Source organism: Oncorhynchus clarkii, chromosome 3 (assembly GCF_045791955.1).
Source record: "Oncorhynchus clarkii lewisi isolate Uvic-CL-2024 chromosome 3, UVic_Ocla_1.0, whole genome shotgun sequence".
Classification (NCBI taxonomy): Eukaryota; Metazoa; Chordata; class Actinopteri; order Salmoniformes; family Salmonidae; genus Oncorhynchus; species Oncorhynchus clarkii.
Genome location: NC_092149.1, coordinates 65,923,504 through 65,941,840, shown reverse-complemented (window position 1 = coordinate 65,941,840; position 18,337 = coordinate 65,923,504). Strand labels below are relative to the sequence as shown.

Sequence of the window (18,337 nt, the reverse complement as noted above, 5' to 3'; positions counted from 1 at the left end):
TTTAAGACTATGTAATTTCACGTATTTTGAATCCGTATTTGTTGTTTTCTTGGTCAATTTTATGTCTGTTTGTTGTGCTTTCATCACAGCACATTGTATATTACTGATAATTTGCATATTCTTTGAAGTGCCAGAAGCACAAAAAAGACAGGAGGTAACTCCGCAGAGACAAGCTACCATCCCTCAAAAAGTGGCCAGAGAGGACATAGAGCCTCATGTGCAACCTGTGCCAGAACAAGGTATACACAATATAGGTTGTCAATGCTTCTCCCGTTAATGTTTAATAGCTTTCTTCTAACCAACCCCAGCTTTGAACATCTATGTCTTGTCTATGTTCACATTTGGTATCGTCTAGCTTCTACGTCACAGAGTTTGTCTTTTGAAATGTTTATGCACAACTGAAAAGTATTTTCACCAGTTGCTTAATTTTGTCTCGTCATAATCATCGTCATACAGTCTTACCACTCAATAGAGTGTGACTTGTGCAATGTCTGTATTTGAAATGACTTTCTTGAATATCTTCATTGTATATGCATGTTTTTAACAATCTTAAATGGTCTTTTAAGTTCCTGTGGAAGAAAGAAAACCAGAACCTCTTAAGGTTGCCAGAAAGCCTGAATCAGTTATTGTGACGCCAAAGGAAGATACGCCGCAAAAAGGTAGGGATTTATGCACTGACTTATGTACTGTACCGTACATACTGTCTACTGTGATGTCTTAAGAGTCTTCTTGAACTATTCTTTGTCTTAAGTTTACCATATTCCGGCTCTCCTTTTCCCTCAGTTTTCCGTCTGTTTGACAATCTAGACACTTTAAAGGGTAACACTTTAACTATCATCATGAAGCTGACTTAATGGTGTTACAATATGACATAATATTAGACGTATAGTTTATCATAAGTTGTTAAGACTGTTTTAGATATGGGTCATGTTATGTTTGTGACCATGTTGACAATATGTTTGAAGTCAAGTGTTGCATGCGTCGCCACGTGACGTTCTGCTTGTCAGATTTGTTGTGTTATGCAACAACCCTTTTGTCACTCTTCCGTGTTGCCAATGTCTAATGCGTGTCTTGTATGTGCTTCAAGTAATGGAGCCCAAACAAAAGCCTGTACCTGTTGAGAGGGTACCTGAGATAAAACCTACTGAAAAGGTACCTGTTGAGAGGGTTCCTGAGAAAAAACCTACTGAAAAGGTACCTATTACTAAACCTAAAAAGGAGATGGAAGAAGAAAAGAAAGTTCCAACTTCAGAAATAGAAGTTATGCCACAAAGAAAAGGAACTCCGCCAGACACAGGTATTCTAAATGTGCTCTATGTTAGTGGTGTTCAATTTATAAAAATCTTATTTCACCTCCAAATGTAGATATCAGGTGCATAATGGCATGCCAGTACTACTTTCTTTTATCTGTATTTTTAAACCCAATGTTTGTCTTTATGTTGTGTTTTGTCGTTAATCTCTTGCGACCTCCATTTGGTGGGAACTCTTAAAAACATCTTTAGAACTTCAAGTGACTTCTAGTCTTCAGATGGCTGAGAAAAAGAGATCTTCGAAAACTCACGAGTTGTGGGAGGTTTCCGACACGATGGAGAGAGCTCCTCCAATAGAAGAAGTCTTTCAGTATGAAGAAGCAGGGCATGAATATGAAGAGGTGTCATATGAGAACAAAGGTGATATATTGGACAATAGCACTACATCGACATTCCAACAGAAGATTTCAGTGACCACAAAAGATATCCTTCCAGAAAAACTATCTGTCCAAAAAGATAAAAAGTCAGATATGATACATGAACCATCTCTTAGTGAGGTTTCCAAGATGAAAGATAGAGCTACTAAGGTTTTTACTACACCGAAACCAGAGGAAAGAAGTTCTGTTGAAATTAGGTCTGATCTAGAGGCAGATTTACCAGCCAAACAGGATCGATCTCTTCAGAGGGAGTCTCATGAATCGTCCACAGAAGGAGAAGAAACACTTCTCAGGAAAAGTGTTTACACTGCAAGTTTAGTGTCTAGAGAGGAAGAAGGTACAGGCATCAAAACTAAGGGAACTCGCTTTGTTGATGTAGTTGAGTTAAAGAGAGAACAGGCTACAATTGAAGATATACCTATCCATCAAGTAGTTCAATCTTCAGAAGAACATTTTGTCCAGAAAGCTGCCAAAGTTACTACAAAAGACAGTGTACCTATAAATAAGGATACTGTATCTTTGGAAGTATTAAATGATGAAAAAGTGGACACTGAACTACAAAAATATGAAGTTTCCATCATGAAGCAAGGGAGTGCTAGTATGAGGGAAGAAATATCTATGAACAAGTCTCCTAATACGCATCAGGTAGTTAAGGGTGAAAGCAAGGCTATAGACACAGATAAAAAAGTGGACGAAAAGAAAACAGACATTGTAAAGAAAAAGGAAATGATCACCAGGGTATCAGACACGAAGGAAAAGTCAGGCGGAAGACAGGAGATTCATGTTAAAACAGATTATAGTTCTCCAAGAAAATTATCTCCCCAGGAACATGAAGAATATGTTTCAAAACAAGAGGCATCTGTTATGGATGTTTCAGAGAATATAAATGCAGCCACAGATATTATTTCCCCCAAACCAACAGCAAGAAAGGAAACTGACATTCGATCTAACCAAGAAGGTATTGCTCAATCAGTAGAATGCAAAGAACCAGTAGAATCTTCTATCAGAGTAGAATCAGTAATTGAAGAAATATCAAATAAACAAGTTAATACAAGAAAGGACAAAATACATTTGTCAGAAGGTATCTCTCCAATAAAAGCGCTGTTGCCCAAAGAGAAAGGACAGGGATTAGTTGGTACTGAAGAGATACCTTGTACTGTTGAAAACTTCCAATCAAAGAAACAAGTAGTTGAGAAAGGCAAACCTTCCAAAGTAATTCAATCCAAGGAAGAAACCTTTAAGAATACCCTTACTATGAGAAAGGAACTCAGTGAAGAGATACCCCGTACAAATGAGGATATCCAGGCAAAGAAACAGGTTATAGAAAAGGGCAAACCTTCTAAAGTAATTCAATCCAAGCAGGAAACTTTTAAGAAGACTCTTACTACAGGAGAGGAAACCACTGAAGAGATTAGAATTGAGGTCATCCAACCTAAGAAGCAGGTAGTTGAGAAAGACAAACCTGCCAAAGTAATTGAATTCAAGGAAAGGGCTGACAAGACACTTACTATGAGAGAGGAGCCCATCGAAGAGAGACCTTTTACAGTTGAGGACATCCAAACTAAGAAACGGGTGATTGTAAAAGGCAAACCTGTTGAAGTAATTCCTTCTGAAGAGGAAACACTTGACTCACAAGAGGAGGAAAAGATATCTTCAAAAGCCTCGCCTTCAAGAGGTATACTAAGTAAATCTAACATGTTTCATCTCATCATCTTGTCAGCAAAATCATCCGTCAATTCCATTTCACGCTTAGTTTGAAATCAAACTTTTTTCCCCCAGTATTATTCATAAAGTTGCTTCATTCCAGTGTTTGCCATCCCATATCAACACATCCTCTTAGTGGTCAAAATCCACAACTCTTGTGTCAATCTTGCAATTCTCTGTTGTTTGTGTCTATGTTTTGTGTCTTTTTTGGATTGTGTTTTCTATTTGATCACATCTTTTTTGATATTGTATTGGTGCTCCACTGCTTACCCCAATCTGTAGTATCTTGATCTTGACCATAGTATCATTTCATTTCAAGTACCAGCAGAGAAGAAGGAATCACCTCCACAACCTGTTGAACCACTTACAAAGAAAGCGTCTCAGCTAGAGAAAACTGTTGTTGCTGAAGGGGTGAAAGAATCTGAGCCATTTGGAAAGAAAGTGGCTAAACCAGAGTCTAAGCCAGAAATCAAGCCAAAGTCCAAGCCAGAGAAGATAGCTATTGCTGAAAAGCCTGCTGAGGCACTTGTAAAGAAAGTGTCTAGGCCAAAGTCTAAGTCAGAACCTAAATCAGAACCTAAGCCAGAGCCCAAGCCAGAACCTCAGACAGTGGCTAAGACAGAGCCTAAACCAGAGGATAAACCAGAGCCTAAGCCTAAACCAGAGGTTAAGCTAGAGGCTAAACCAGAGAAGAAGGATGTTACTGAAGTAGGGGTGAAAGAATCACCTCCACAGCCTGCTGTGGTGTTGAAGACAGAGCCTAAGCCTAAACTAGAGGACAAGCCAGAGCCTAAGGCTAAGCCAGAGCCTAAACAAGAGGCTGAGCCAGAGGCTAAAGTAGGCACTAAGCCTAAATCAGAGCCTAAACTAGAGGCTAAGCCGGAGCCTAAACCTAAACCAGAGCCTAAACCAGAGTCTAATTCAGAGGTTAAGCTAGAGGCTAAACCAGCGAAGAAGGCTGTTACTGAAGTAGGGGTGAAAGAATCACCTCCACAGCCCGCTTTGGTGTTGAAGACAGAGCCTAAGCCTAAACTAGAGGCCAAGCCAGAGCTTAAGGTTAAGCCAGAGCCTAAGCAAGAGGCTGAGCCAGAGGCTAAAGTAGACACTAAGCCTAAATCAGAGCCTAAACTAGAGGCTAAAATAGAGTCTAAGCCAGAGCCTAAACCAGAGGTTATGCCAGAGCCTAAGCCTAAACAAGAAGCTAAGCCTAAACCAGAGCCTAAGTCTAAACCAGAGGCTAAGCTTGAACCTAAACCAGAGGCTGAGCCAGACGCTAAAATAGAGACTACACCTAAATCAGAGCCTAAGCTAGAGGATAAAATAGAGGCTAAGCCAAAGCCTAAACCAGACGTTAAGCCTAAGCCAGAGGCTAAACCAGAGCCTAAATCTAAACCAGAGTCTAAGCTTGAACCTAAACCAGAGGCTGAGCCAGAGCTTAAACCAGAAGTTATGCCAGAGCCTAAGCCTAAACCAGAAGCTAAGCCTAAACCAGAGCCTAAGTCTAAACCAGAGTCTAAGCTTGAACCTAAACCAGAGGCTGAGCCAGAGGCTAAAATAGAGACTACGCCTAAATCAGAGCCTAAGCTAGAGGCTAAAATAGAGGCTAAGTCAAAGCCTAAACCAGATGTTAAGCTTAAGCCTAAACCAGAGGCTAAACCAGAGCCTAAATCTAAACCAGAGTTTAATCTTGAACATAAACCTGAGGCTAAACCAGAGAAGACTGTTCTTACTCTAGGGGTGAAAGACTCACCTCCAGAGCCCCCTGAGCCACTAATAAAGAAAGTGACTACACCAGAGAAGACTGTAGTTGCTGAGGAGGTGGAAGAATCACCTCCAAAGCCACTTGTAAGGAAAGTGGCCAAACCAGAGTCGAGACCAGAGAAGAAGGCTATTACTGAAGATGTGTTTCTTTCAAGTGAAGAAGAGGTTGCAACTCGAAAAGGTATAACAAGGGCAATCCTTGAAATACAAATCTTCACTCTTGCGTCACTCTTAAAATCTTGCTTTTTTTGTTGTTTGTTTGTATGTTGTTTGTGTGTACATTTTGTGTAATTGTGTTTGAGATACTTCCTGATTTGTTTATCCTTATGTGTTTGCTGTTTGATCACATATTGCCTTTGTATTTTCTTGATGGTTCACTTCTGTAGTATGTTGTTCTTGACCATAATATAACTTTATTTCAAGTACCAGCAAAGGAGAAGGAATCACCCCTACAACCTGTTCGACCACTTACAAAGAAAGTGCCTAAACCAGAGAAAACAGTTGTTGCTGAGGAGGTGAAAGAATCACCCCCAAAACTGTCTGAGCCACTTGTAAAGCGAGTGTCTTTAGCAGAGTCTAAGCCAGAGAAAACTATTGCTGAAGAGGTGAAAGAATCACCTCTTAAGCCGACTGAGCCACTGGCTAAGAAAGTATCTAAACCAGAGTCTCAGCCAGAGACTAAGCCAGAGAAGGTGGCAAAGAAAACAGCTATTGCTGAGGAGGTGAAGGAATCACCTCCAAAGCCCAATGAGCCACTTCCTAAAAAAGTGCCTAAGCCAGAGACTATGGTTATTGCTGAGGTAGAATCTCCACCAAAGACTACTGAGCCACTTGCAAAGAAGGTGGCTAAGCCAGAGACTAAGCCAGAGACTAAGCCAGAGACTAAGCCAGAGACTAAGCCAGAGACTAAGCCAGAGACTAAGCCAGAGAAGACAGCTAATGCTGAAGAAGATGTTGTTCCCAAAAAAGGTATAACGAGAAAATCTTGAAATGCAAATCTTTAATCTTCACTCTTAAAATCTTTATATTTTGTGTGTTATGTTTGTGTTTATGTTATGTGTTTTTGATGTTTTTCTCTGTCTTTGTGTGTGCTATGTTTATATTTGATATAGTCTTTCTCTGATACTTTCTCAGTGGTCCAATGCATACCGCAATCTGTAATATCTTGATTTGTCAGGTTGTTATTGTGAAGAGAATGTGTTCTCAATGACTTACCTCGTTAAATAAAGGTACAATTAAATAAAGCAGAATTGACTTTGACCATGGTATCATTTTATTTCAAGTTCCAGCTAAGGAATCACCTCCAAAGCCTGCTGAGCCTCTTGCAAAGAAAGTGCCTGCACCAGAGAAAACAGCTATTTCTGAACAGGTGGAATTACCTCGAAAGCCTGCTGAGCCACTTCTTAAGAAAGTGTCTTTGCTAGAGTCTAAGCCTGAGCCTAAGTCTGAACCTAAGCCAGAGAAGAAGGCTGTTGCTGAGCCTCCAAAGCCAGTGGAGCCACTTGTAAAGAAAGTCTCTAAGCCAGAGAAGAAAGCTGTTGCTGAAGTGGTGTCAAGTGAAGATGTTGCTGCCCAAAAAGGTATAACAAGGACAATCCTTGAAACACAAATCTTAAATCTTAAAAAAATCTTGCTACCCTGTCTGTTATGTTTGTGTGTGTTATGTATTTTGGATATTACGTATTATCTGTTATGTGTCTATGTGTGTTGATGACATGTTTCTTCTCAATGGTTTAATGCTTATCCCAACATGCACTGTCTTGATTTTGACCATTGTACAATTTTATTTTAAGTACCAATAAAGGAGAGCCAAACATTTCCAAAGCCCACAGAGCCACTTGCAAAGAAAGTCAGTCCTCTTGAAGGTAAATGTCTGTTTAATGTTGCATCATGTATGTTCTTCAAATACATTCGTGAATGAATGTTTCTTGGGCAAATATAAATCTTAAACATTCTTTTGAAGCTCCTCAAGATAAGAAAAAGACTACACAGGAAACAAAGCCTGCCTTCCAAGTGCAAGAACAAGATGATACGGAGACAGGTATTCAACAACAAAAAAATTCACAAAAATTAAATGACAAACTAATATCTCGAAAACCACACTATCCAAATACTACTAAGCATTCTATCTTAAGCCTCATTATAGTCCTAGAGGGTTGAGGCTAACATATTTTGCTTGTTTTTTTCTTCAAGTCACCTAAACGTGTTTGCATTAATCTCATTCAACAAAGATGGTTGCCTCTTCGATCCACAAAAACATTCCTGTTCTTTGTCCAGTCTCGTTATAATGTTTTATGTGCATGTTATACTATTCAAATCAGGTAGGTGCCACCTCTAACCACCTTCATAGCAATGCTGTGGTTCTGTATGTAATGTCACATCATGTTAAATGTCTTACTAAGTTCTCGTCCTAAAATTCATTAGTGAATGTGAGCATGTCATAGTTTCCCTGTTATATCTTCACTTGATAGTATTACTTCAGTCGTCTTCATCTTTGATTGGTTATGGGAGGAAATTTCCTTGGAATTCCCGATTGGTTCCCATTCAAAGAGAAAAGTGAATCAATTTCCTTAACTGATTGGGCTGGTTATACAACTCCCCTCAATCACATCTCAATGTCCTGACCGTACTTGATACATTGAGGCTTGTATCCCATATATCTTCAAATGAATGTGAAACTTTGTACTAAACAGTGTTTACTTTTCCTTAATTCCCCTACTAGGTGAAGGCAAGCAGGCACCTGGACCTGCTAAGAAAGGTATGATGAATACTTTACATTTCACTATTCCTTGCATATAAACAAATATCCAGCTCAATATTTTAAATATACAGTCGGATTTCCTACTTTATTGTTTTCTGTGAGTTTTGTTTGTGTGTTGTCTTGTTTGCTGTATAGCTAAATCTCAGTGTTGGATGTGATGTTTTCAATGTTGTTATCTTGTTAAGTGAGCTGTTGTGTGTAATATGAAACCTTTACTGCAGTTCTCCGACAAAAAGCAAAAATTCATGTTGAGAAAGAAGAAACACTTGTACTGCCAACCTTGAAGAAAACAACCAGGATATCCAAAGATGTGGAGCACGAACAGGAGATCATATCACTGAAGAAAGTGCCTTCAGTCCCCTTTGAAGATCAGCCAGCGCCACCAAAGAAACCTCCTCCGAAAATTACGAAGCATACAATCCATGACTTTGAAGAGAGAGTGTATGAAGAAGTTGAAGTAACAGTATATGAAAGGTATGAGGCAGAGCAAATCGACAAGACAGATAAAATCAGCCAGATACCTGATGGAGCTAAAATAAAGACACCTAAAGAGGTTGAAACAAAAGACTCAACTGAGGACAAATGGTCTCGGAAGACCATCCCCAGAGATGAAAAAGAAGAGGACAAAATGACATTAAAGAAAACTCCTAAGGGTGTGAAAGAAGAGGAACCAACAGACCCCAGTTTAGCCCTAAAGAAAGTATCCAGATTGCCATCAGATGAAAAAGGAGAAGAAACTGTGAAGTTAAAACCGTTCCAAAAATCTCCTAAAGCAGGAAATGTTGAGCCAGAGAAGGACAAGTACAAAGATAAGGAATCTGGGGCTTTCAAAAGAGGTGAGAGACCATCAAGAGATGAAGACATCAAAGAACCTGCTGATCGTAAGAAAGCTGATAGAGTTCTTAGTGCTAAAGAAGAGTCACAGGCAGTCAAATTAAAACCAGTGACCAAAGTTCCTGAAGATGAACAAGTCCAGGATTCGGACAAACCACTGACAAAGGTGAAAAGGATTACAACACAGGAGCAAGAGAAGGAAGATGTTAAATTGAAACCATTTTCAAAGTCACCTAAAGCTGACACTGAAGCTGTGAAGCCTGAGAAGGAGCCTGATAAGAAGAAAGAGGCTCAAAAAACTCTTCAACAAAAGCCAAGTCCTCCAAAGACAGCACCCATAAAGAAAATGGAAAAGAGTCCTACAGAGGAAGAGCCAGTACAGTTAAAAAAGGTTGAGCAGGTGCCAAGAGAACAAGAGGACAAAGAAAAAGATAAACCCTCAAAGCATGAAGAGACACTTAAGAAAATGGTAGAACTGAAAAAGACTCCTTCACCTAAGGTTGAAAGACCAAAGCCAAAAGAAATAGAAAAAATTACTATGGAGAGGAAGCCCAGTGCGGAAAGGACCAAAAAGCTACCCAAAGAAGTTTCACCAAAAGATTCATTTGAAGGTGTTACCCTCAAAAAAGTTCCAAAGAAATCACCACAAGAGGAAACTGATGGAGCACCACTGAAGAAGGTGCCGGCAATGAAAGAGCTTTCCCCTAAAGCTGTACAGTTACGAAAGATCTCGACTCAGCTGGAGGAGGAAGTATTTGAGGAGGAGCCAGATGTTGAGGAGGAATCTGACAGTGAAGGTTGGGGATGGGAACTTGCCCCTCGTGATAGTCCTGGATCCACAGAAGATTTGGGAGAGGAAGGTGATGCACTTGGAATGCCAAGACGAGGTGAGATGAAGGCTGGAGCGAATCACCATTGAAGAAAAAGTCCTTAACCCCAAATAATCTCCACCCATTTTCATCTGAATGTTTTCATTTTCTACCTGTTAATGTTTTTCATAAATTCGTATTGTTTCTTCATGTCCATCATCTTCATCAGAAAAAGTATTTCATCCTAAATAATCTTCATCCATTTCCGTCTTAATGTTTTTATGTTCTATGTGCTGTTTGTCATCATGTTGTGTTGTTTATCAATGTCAGTCTCCATGTTTCTATTAATTGTCTGTCAATCCATGTAAAAAGCACATGTTTGGCATGCTGTTTTTCCACATGGTGTTTGACATTGTGTATTATATACCCATCTACCATCATCCATTGTTAATTTGTTTCCATCATCACCTGTCTTTATTTATCTCTCCATATTGTATGTACAATTCTGAGCAAAATATTTATAAGGGATTTGAATGTGATCTGTCTTTACGGTATAGTCATTTTAAATATCTTAAACAGATGGAAAGCCAGCAGAAGAAGCAGGCACAGGCAGAGGTAGAGGTAGAGGCCTCAAAGGTAAGACTGGTTACATCCATGTGAAAATAATAACTTTTTTAGAGTGCAGCGTCAGCACACTCTACTCTCAATGTTCTCACTGTAACTTATTTTGAATAGTTAAATAATAACCAACATTTTGCACTGTTCGAACTTTAAAACGGGCAGAATGATTCAACTTAAATTGCTTGTCAACAGCTTTTTAATATAATTTATACTTTTTAAACTATTAACCTTTTTGTCCTCCCCAAAGCCTCCATTCACTTCAATGGGATGTCTTCAACATTATAAACTTCCCATAATTCAGCAATGTCATCCAACATTCTATCCACTGTCAACACTTGCTTTTGATACAAATCAGCTACTATGACCACTTTTCTAACAAGTTATACAAAACTTAGTCTATAACCAGGTTTCCGTCCAACCTTTTTATGCGAGTGAAGTACATGTCGGATAAAAAATGTCACAACAGGCCTGATGAAAAAGCAAATTTGTCGCTACCTCCCAAATGTTGACAAAACAAAATACGTTAGACAAGGTGGGATCCTTTTGTGTCGGTAAAATGAATTCTGTGAGAAATGGCGGTGGAACTATTTTATCGAACCAGGGTCTGTAATGACACCTCTAGCACTGAGATGCAGTTTCTTAGACTGCTGCGCCACTCGGGAGCCCCCCCAAGTGCAGTGATAATGCAAATGTCTCTGTTAACACGCATTTATCATGTATTATCTTGAATAACAAGCACCTATCAACACATACAAACTCCCTGTTTTATAAAGGGTACTATCTCACTACTATTTCTCTGATAGTCCCTAGCCTGATTCTACTTCACTAGCATACATTTTTCAACACAAGCCAGAAGCATCTAAAAATGTAAACTTCTAAACTTCTTCAACTACCATGAAATGCTGTACCTACGCACTCACATTATCTATTAGGAAAAATATTTTTCTAGTTTAACACTGTAAGTGTTACAAATGTATTAGTTTGAACATTTGAACACTTTTAAAGTTGCGCTATGCAGAAATCGCTCCTCCATTTCTTGGTTGCTAAAACTCTTAATTGTTCGCCTAATGTCAGTTTATGTGACAAAATAAGATAGTATAGTGTAGATAATCATTGTACCATCTAAACCACCGTGAAATATAGTTTCCATAACCAAAAATAATGTTGTTGTGTCAGCTGTTTCAAGCTGGTGTACAAAACCAAAAGTAAAAGATGCAAAAACAAAACTTAGGAACGGGAAGCATTGAAATAGTGCACATAGAACAGATCTACAGCTTCTTAGACTTGCTTTCAAGTAGAATGATAGATCTATAACTCACATTTCTATGTGAATTTGGTCAGTTCGCCCAAAACATTACATATCGACATTTTAACTGATGTAAACAGGCTAAACATCTGATTTGTGTAATTGTGTCTGAATTGTAGCAGGCAAAACCCCATCCCCTGGTGAAGGCAGGGGTAGAGGACTGAAACCCGGTGGTGGAGGAGACAAACCACCCGATGCTAATCCTTTCGGATTCCAGCTTAAGGCAGTTCCACTGAAGTTCACGAAACCGCTCAAAGACATAGTGTTACAGGAAGGTGACGCTGTTGGTGCTTCTGCTACGTTTGAGTGTGAGGTTTCACCTTCTACTGCAGTAACTACATGGATGAAAGATGACAGCAACCTAAGAGAGAGTCCAAAACACAAATTCACCTCTGATGGCAAAGATCGCAGACTAGCCATTATTGACGTACAACTTTCTGACACTGGAGAATATACCTGTGTGGCCAAGCTGGGCAACAAGGAAAAGACAACAACCGCTAAACTCATTGTTGAAGGTATTTCAGATAATTATGAATTTATGTATTTATAAGAATCTTATTTTTTTAACAAGATCATGTAAACCACTGAAAAGTTGATCACAATTAATTTACAGCTAATGTAGCTTAAATAAAAAGGTTTTACTTAATGTTTTGTTTTATATTGTTTTATAAAACTGTCTACCGTATAACTACACAATTTTATGGAAAGTACTCCCTTTTTGATAAAGTATTCTTTAATCTATGTAGCTTCTATGTCAGATTTAAGTTGCACTGATTATTACATGTACAGTATGTATTATTGATATGGGTTGATGCATTTTACCTTTACATTTTGATGCAAATAACTTGTATGTAAATAACGACCTCATACTAACCCAATACTTACGCATTCAGAACTGCCCGTGAAGTGGGTGAAGGAGCTGGATGAGGAGACGTCAGTCCTGAAGGGGCAGCCTATGTACCTGACCTGTGAGTTGAACAAGGAGAGAGAAGTGACCTGGATGAAGAGTGGTAAGATCCTCAAAGTAATCCCTGGAAAGGTGGCCATCAACGTCATTGGAATGCAGCAAGCCGTTACGATCCAGAACACGGGCGATGACGACGCTGGAATCTACGCATGCGAGTGTGAACTCATCAGGACCAAAACAACTGTCAAAATCATTGGTTTGTAGATAATTCCCTAAATAAACAGTTGACACCTACCAACGATATAAATATAGGCAATCTGTTCATCTATGTATGAAAACTGATTACATCTTAATTTTACAGAAATTATCAGAGACTGGTTGGTGAAACCATTGAGAGATCAGCATGTGAAACCCAAGGCCACTGCCACTTTCAAGTGTGAGCTCTTCAAAGAAACCCCCAACTGGAAGTTTTTCAAAGGCAACGATGAGATTACTAATGATCCTACTGACAAGACTGAGGTCAAGAAAGAAGGAAAAGTCCTGACTCTCACAATAAAGAATGCACAGCCCGACGATATTGGAGAATATGCCATGGAAGTTGAAGGCCACAGATACACAGCTAAACTGACTCTTGGAGGTTGGTTGCACAATCACACATATCTTGTATGTTGTTGAATCAAGGAAGGCTACCTACATGAAATGAATGCTTATTATATACTTTTGATATTTTTACAGAACGTGAAGCTCAGATCTTGAAGCCTCTCTCCAGTTGTGAGGTGGTCGAGAAAGAAGATGTTACATTTGAAACGGAGATATCTGAAGAGGATGTGCCTGGAGAATGGAAACATAGAGGGCAGGTCTTAACAAGATCACCGGTAAGACTTGTCTTATGATTTGACTGAAATATTTCCCGAGACATTAACCGTAACCTAAACTTTCAGAAAAACTGTTTTAAATGTTGAACAGTCTTCGATATCTGTTGAACTTGTTTGTTTTATTTGCATCTTCAGACATGTGAGATCAAAATGGAGGGCAAGAAACGTTTCCTCACTCTGAAAAGTGTTCCACTGGACGCGTCTGGTGAAGTGTCTTATACAGCTCTGAATGCTGTCACTAGTGCTGTGCTCACAGTCAAGGGTAAGCAGTTGTTCCAAGAGCAAATGATGTATGTATGTATCGATGATGTTATGCATGTATTGATAAAGAGATAATTATTTGTATCTCCCAGAACTGGAAATGGACTTCACAGTCCCCTTGAAGGACGTGTCTGTACCTGAAAAGAAACAGGCTATGTTTGAGTGTACTATCACAAAGGATGTGCCTAAAGTCATGTGGTTTAAGGGTTCTGACACCATTGGTACATCAGACAAAAAATATGAAATAATCGATGATGGAAAAAAACACATGTTGGTCATAAACAATTGTGAGTTTGATGATGAGGGAATTTACAGTATTGAAGCCTCGGGCAAAAAGTCAACCGCTACACTCACTGTGGAGGGTAAGTGTGGAACCATTGTTATTAGATTTGACGTCCTTTGAGTGGTTTTCGTTTGCTATCATCAAAAGTTGTTCCCTGTGATTCATTAATTAATTTCCTAGTTGGAATTTCTTTTAACTAAGTCCAATATGCACTCATCTAACATATAGGTATCAGGCTCAAATTTGAATTGCCACTTCAGGACCAAACTGAGAAGGAAGGTAACACTGCTCGGTTTGAGCTTGAGCTCTCTCATGAGAATGTACCTGTGACATGGTACAAAAATGAAACCAAACTCCATGTGAGCCGAACCGTGCTCATCTATAGTCGTGGAAAGAAACATACACTAGAAATCAAGGAGTTGACTCTAGATGATATCTGCCAGATTAAGGCAGAGGCTAAAGGAATTCCCTCAATGGCAAACCTGACGGTGATAGGTAACCCCTGCTTTGTTCCTTTATTTATTGTTTGTTTCTTTGTTGTGATTGAAATCCTTGAACTCATTTAAGGATTTGCACCATGCTACATTACATAAATGCAGAATACAAAACACATATCCTCCTGATGACTTTTCCATGTTCCAGAGGGTGATGCATACTTCGTAGTGAAGTTGCAGGATTATACTGCAGTCGAGAAAGACGAGGTAACTCTGGACTGTGAACTCAGCAAAGATGTCCCCGTCATGTGGTACCATAATGAGACTGAAATTAAGGCCTCTAAAATGGTAACCATAAGTGCTGAAGCGAATCGAAGAGTGTTGTCCATTAAGAAAGTGGATGACAGAGATAAGGGACAATACATATGTGATTGTGGAACGGACAAAACCATGGCAAATATTAACATCGAGGGTAAGCAATTACAAATGTTTGTCATAGAACAAACATTTATTTTGAGAACATTCGTGCGTTTTTTCTTGTAATTGTATTGTTCTCAATCCTGAATTGCAGCTCGAGATATAAAGATAACTCGCCCAATGTATGGCGTTGAGGTCTTTGATGGCGAGACCGCTCGTTTTGAGGTAGAAATCTCTGAAGACGATGTCCATGGCCAGTGGAAACTGAACGGAGAAGTCCTTACTCAATCCCCTGTATGTTAAATAGACCAAATCATTCTCACTGTTTTACCATTCTACCACTCATATAAATTACGTGATCATTCATTCACATCCATTACGTTGTCTTGAAATATTATAATGAAACAGTCTATAGCATTCTCCTTCCTCCCTTTCCTCGTCATCTTCATCCAATCTGGACAATTTTCCACATTAATTTTACCACTACTTACAGGACATTGAAATCATAGAGGACGGTGCAAAGCACACGTTGATATTGTACAACCTCAAGGCCCCCTTGTCAGGGGAGATTGGATTTACAGCTGCCAATGCTAAATGTGTTGCTAATCTGAAAGTGAAAGGTGAGATTAAAAAGAAACATTTGGTTGGGGATCTAATCTGATAATGTAAATGTAAATACTTTCAGTGGTGGTATTCTACGCATTACCACGATGCCACATTGTCTCTGTTTCCTTCTGGATTACAGAGAGTCCTATTACATTTGTCACACCTTTGAGTGATGTGCAAGTGTATGAAAAAGATGAGGCCAGATTTGAGTGTGAGGTGTCAAGAGAACCTAAGAGCTTCCGTTGGTTCAAGGGATCTCATGAGTTGACAGCTGATGATAAGTTTGAAATTACCCATGAGGGAAAAAGACACACTCTGGTGGTCAAATCTGCCGCATATGAGGATGAAGCTAAGTACATATTTGAGGCAGAGGACAAGAGAACCACTGGCAAACTAGTTATCCAAGGTAACCTGAAGATATTTTTTGTGCTTCCTGTTTAAATCCTGATTCAATTCATTACAAGTGATTGAAATTGATCTTCTCACCATGATGATGATTTAATTTCTTATGAATTGAATGTCTTATCAGGAATTCGCCTTGAGTTTGTCAAGCCCATTAAGGATGTCACTGTCAAGGAGCGTGAGACGGCAGAGTTCAGTATTGAACTCTCACATGACAACATCCAGGTCACCTGGTACAAGAACGGTGTGCGTTTGCATCCCAGCAAAGTTGTGCACATGTCAGACGATGGCAAGATGCACAAATTGACCTTCAAGGAGGTGTCCATTGATGACACATCCATGATCAAAGTAGAAGCCATGGGCAAAAGCTCAGAGGCCATGCTCACAGTCCTCGGTTAGTATACCGTTAAAATCCTTGAAACGTTGTTTGCGAAACAGGTGAGTTACCGTTGACGAAAGTGAAATATCACACACACAACTCATCATGGCTTCTTTTTCATCAACAGAGGGAAAGCCTTACTTCACGACAAAACTGCACGACTACTCAGTCACTGAGAAGGATGAACTGACAATGGTTTGTGAACTGAGCAAGCCCAATGCAGAGGTGAAATGGTTCAAAGGTGGCCAGCAAATCACTCCCTCCAAGAATGTGGCCATCAAAGCCGATGGAAAGAGGCGTATGCTGATCATTAAGAAGACAGAGAAAGCCGACATTGGAGAATACACCTGTGATTGTGATTTGGATAAAACTACGGCCAAGCTCAACATTGAAGGTATCCTTTAGTGATTTTAGCTCAGAATTTGAGGGATGCAGTGTCTTTTCTTTCATTCATACAAACAATTGTCTTTGTGTTTGTTCTACAGAGCGTGACATTAAGTTTGTCAGGCCCCTGTACAGCGTGGAAGTCACAGAAACTGAAATTGCCAAGTTTGAGACTGAGATCTCTGAGGAGGAAGTACATGGTCACTGGAAACTCAAGGGAGAGGCCCTTCATCAGTCTGCTGTAAGAAAATATCCACATTATTATTACTGCATTATTGGACGTTCCTTACTACATTTCATAGTGGCTGAGAAAAAATATCACTTGATGATCACTTAGTGACTGTTTGTGTATTATCTTTCAAGGACTGTGAGATTAAGGAGGAGGGTACAAGGCATGTGCTGATCCTGTACAACGTCCGCATGGATCAGGCCGGAGAAGTTGACTTCCAGGCTGCCAATGCTAAATCCAATGCTCAGCTTAGAGTTAAAGGTGAGAATGATTTAATACACTCACACATTTATCTGACAATTAGATAAACACTGATTTGTTAATGCCACACATTTGAAGATATGCATACCATCAAGTGGGCCACCAACAAAAACATTTAAGTATCCAATAACGTTTGTTTAAATTGCCCTTAGGAGTACATTTAATCAGAAATGTGTTTATGGTGGGTTTGAATGATACATTGTCCCAACTGTTTGTTGAATAAGGAAACCCCAGAGCTTTCAGATGAGGATGTAAGCAGGCATTTACAGCCCCTTTTAAGTAGGTGTCAAAAGTTTGTTTTACAAGGGAGGACTAAGGGAGAATTCCAACAGTTTGATTGACAGGGACAGATTGCCTAGTCGATGGTTTGCAGGGCGTGGGCTAATGGCCAATCAGGTGTTGTGGCTATTTTAGAAGCCACATGCCTTATCTAGAGTGCGCTGTTAGTGATTGGCAGAGCTAATGTACAACCTGCCTTACTTCAAAGTTTTCTGCTGACCAAATAAATCTCAAGGAAACTAGGTATGCAAATGAGAAAGGCCCCCCCAATGACAAGTCTCTCTGCGTTACTCCTAGCAGTTTTCCTGGATGTTTACAGGGCTCCAGAGCAGTGGCCGGCCATCATGGGATCTTCAAAAATGAGGGTTAGCAGTTAAGGATTTACTGGTTTCTCTTGGGATTTTGGAATGACTAATGATGTCTTCTCCTCAATCTAAAGCGCGAGTTATCGGCCTGCTGCGGCCTCTCAAGGATGTTACTGTTACTGCTGGGGAGACCGCCACTTTCGACTGTGAACTGTCATATGAAGGAATTGCTGTGGAATGGTTCCTAGGGGGTGCAAAGTTGGAGCCAAGTGACAGAGTAAGTGTTTATACCATCTTAAACACTGACAACACCTCAAGTAATTGATATGGAAACATGCCAAGACTTTGAACTGTACTTATAAACAACAGTTTTTCCATATGATTGACAAATATGCTGCTGCGTTTTCCTTTATGTTTTCCATGAGTTTGCCTACAACTCCAGCACCTGCGGAAGTACCTGGATGTGTGCATGTTCTTCAGCTTTGACAAATAAATGTTGTCACGGAATTTACTACCTGAATTATCACCTATTCTCATACCCCAAATACTTTAAGTGTTTTAACATGATCTCAACTATCTCCTATGTTTACCTTAATTTTTATTCCAAATGTTTGTTTAATTGAAATGGCTCTTAGATTGTCCTGTTGCATTATTTACTTTTATACATTTTGTTTTACTTTTCGTGCATGTGCAACCTACATGCTTTCTGCATATATGGACCTGTGAGGATCAGGATTCCAGTTGGGGATTTGATCTGTGTTTTGCGATAACGCAGGAGGGCTTTTCTGCCCTGCAAGCGTTCTTCTAGTTATTTTTAACCGCTTCAAGTGTG

At 39.6% G+C, this 18,337-nt stretch overlaps 1 protein-coding gene across 1 annotated transcript in view; it reads left to right on the top strand.

The window, feature by feature from the left end:
* Positions 1-18,337, top strand: part of LOC139401652 (titin-like) — a 178,632-nt gene that overhangs the window by 66,264 nt on the left and 94,031 nt on the right. The window contains exons 92-118 of the mRNA XM_071145731.1: positions 129-239; positions 567-659; positions 1,088-1,297; positions 3,711-5,333; positions 5,576-6,121; positions 6,436-6,732; positions 6,946-7,017; positions 7,116-7,193; positions 7,875-7,910; positions 8,135-9,634; positions 10,136-10,192; positions 11,603-11,998; positions 12,377-12,646; positions 12,752-13,027; positions 13,126-13,265; positions 13,401-13,527; positions 13,619-13,888; positions 14,038-14,304; positions 14,452-14,715; positions 14,815-14,954; positions 15,154-15,280; positions 15,406-15,672; positions 15,796-16,062; positions 16,175-16,441; positions 16,533-16,672; positions 16,795-16,921; positions 17,640-17,782. Coding sequence (XP_071001832.1) covers positions 129-239; positions 567-659; positions 1,088-1,297; positions 3,711-5,333; positions 5,576-6,121; positions 6,436-6,732; positions 6,946-7,017; positions 7,116-7,193; positions 7,875-7,910; positions 8,135-9,634; positions 10,136-10,192; positions 11,603-11,998; positions 12,377-12,646; positions 12,752-13,027; positions 13,126-13,265; positions 13,401-13,527; positions 13,619-13,888; positions 14,038-14,304; positions 14,452-14,715; positions 14,815-14,954; positions 15,154-15,280; positions 15,406-15,672; positions 15,796-16,062; positions 16,175-16,441; positions 16,533-16,672; positions 16,795-16,921; positions 17,640-17,782 — 8,111 coding nt within the window. The remainder of the gene's footprint in view (positions 1-128; positions 240-566; positions 660-1,087; positions 1,298-3,710; positions 5,334-5,575; positions 6,122-6,435; positions 6,733-6,945; positions 7,018-7,115; positions 7,194-7,874; positions 7,911-8,134; positions 9,635-10,135; positions 10,193-11,602; positions 11,999-12,376; positions 12,647-12,751; positions 13,028-13,125; positions 13,266-13,400; positions 13,528-13,618; positions 13,889-14,037; positions 14,305-14,451; positions 14,716-14,814; positions 14,955-15,153; positions 15,281-15,405; positions 15,673-15,795; positions 16,063-16,174; positions 16,442-16,532; positions 16,673-16,794; positions 16,922-17,639; positions 17,783-18,337) is intronic.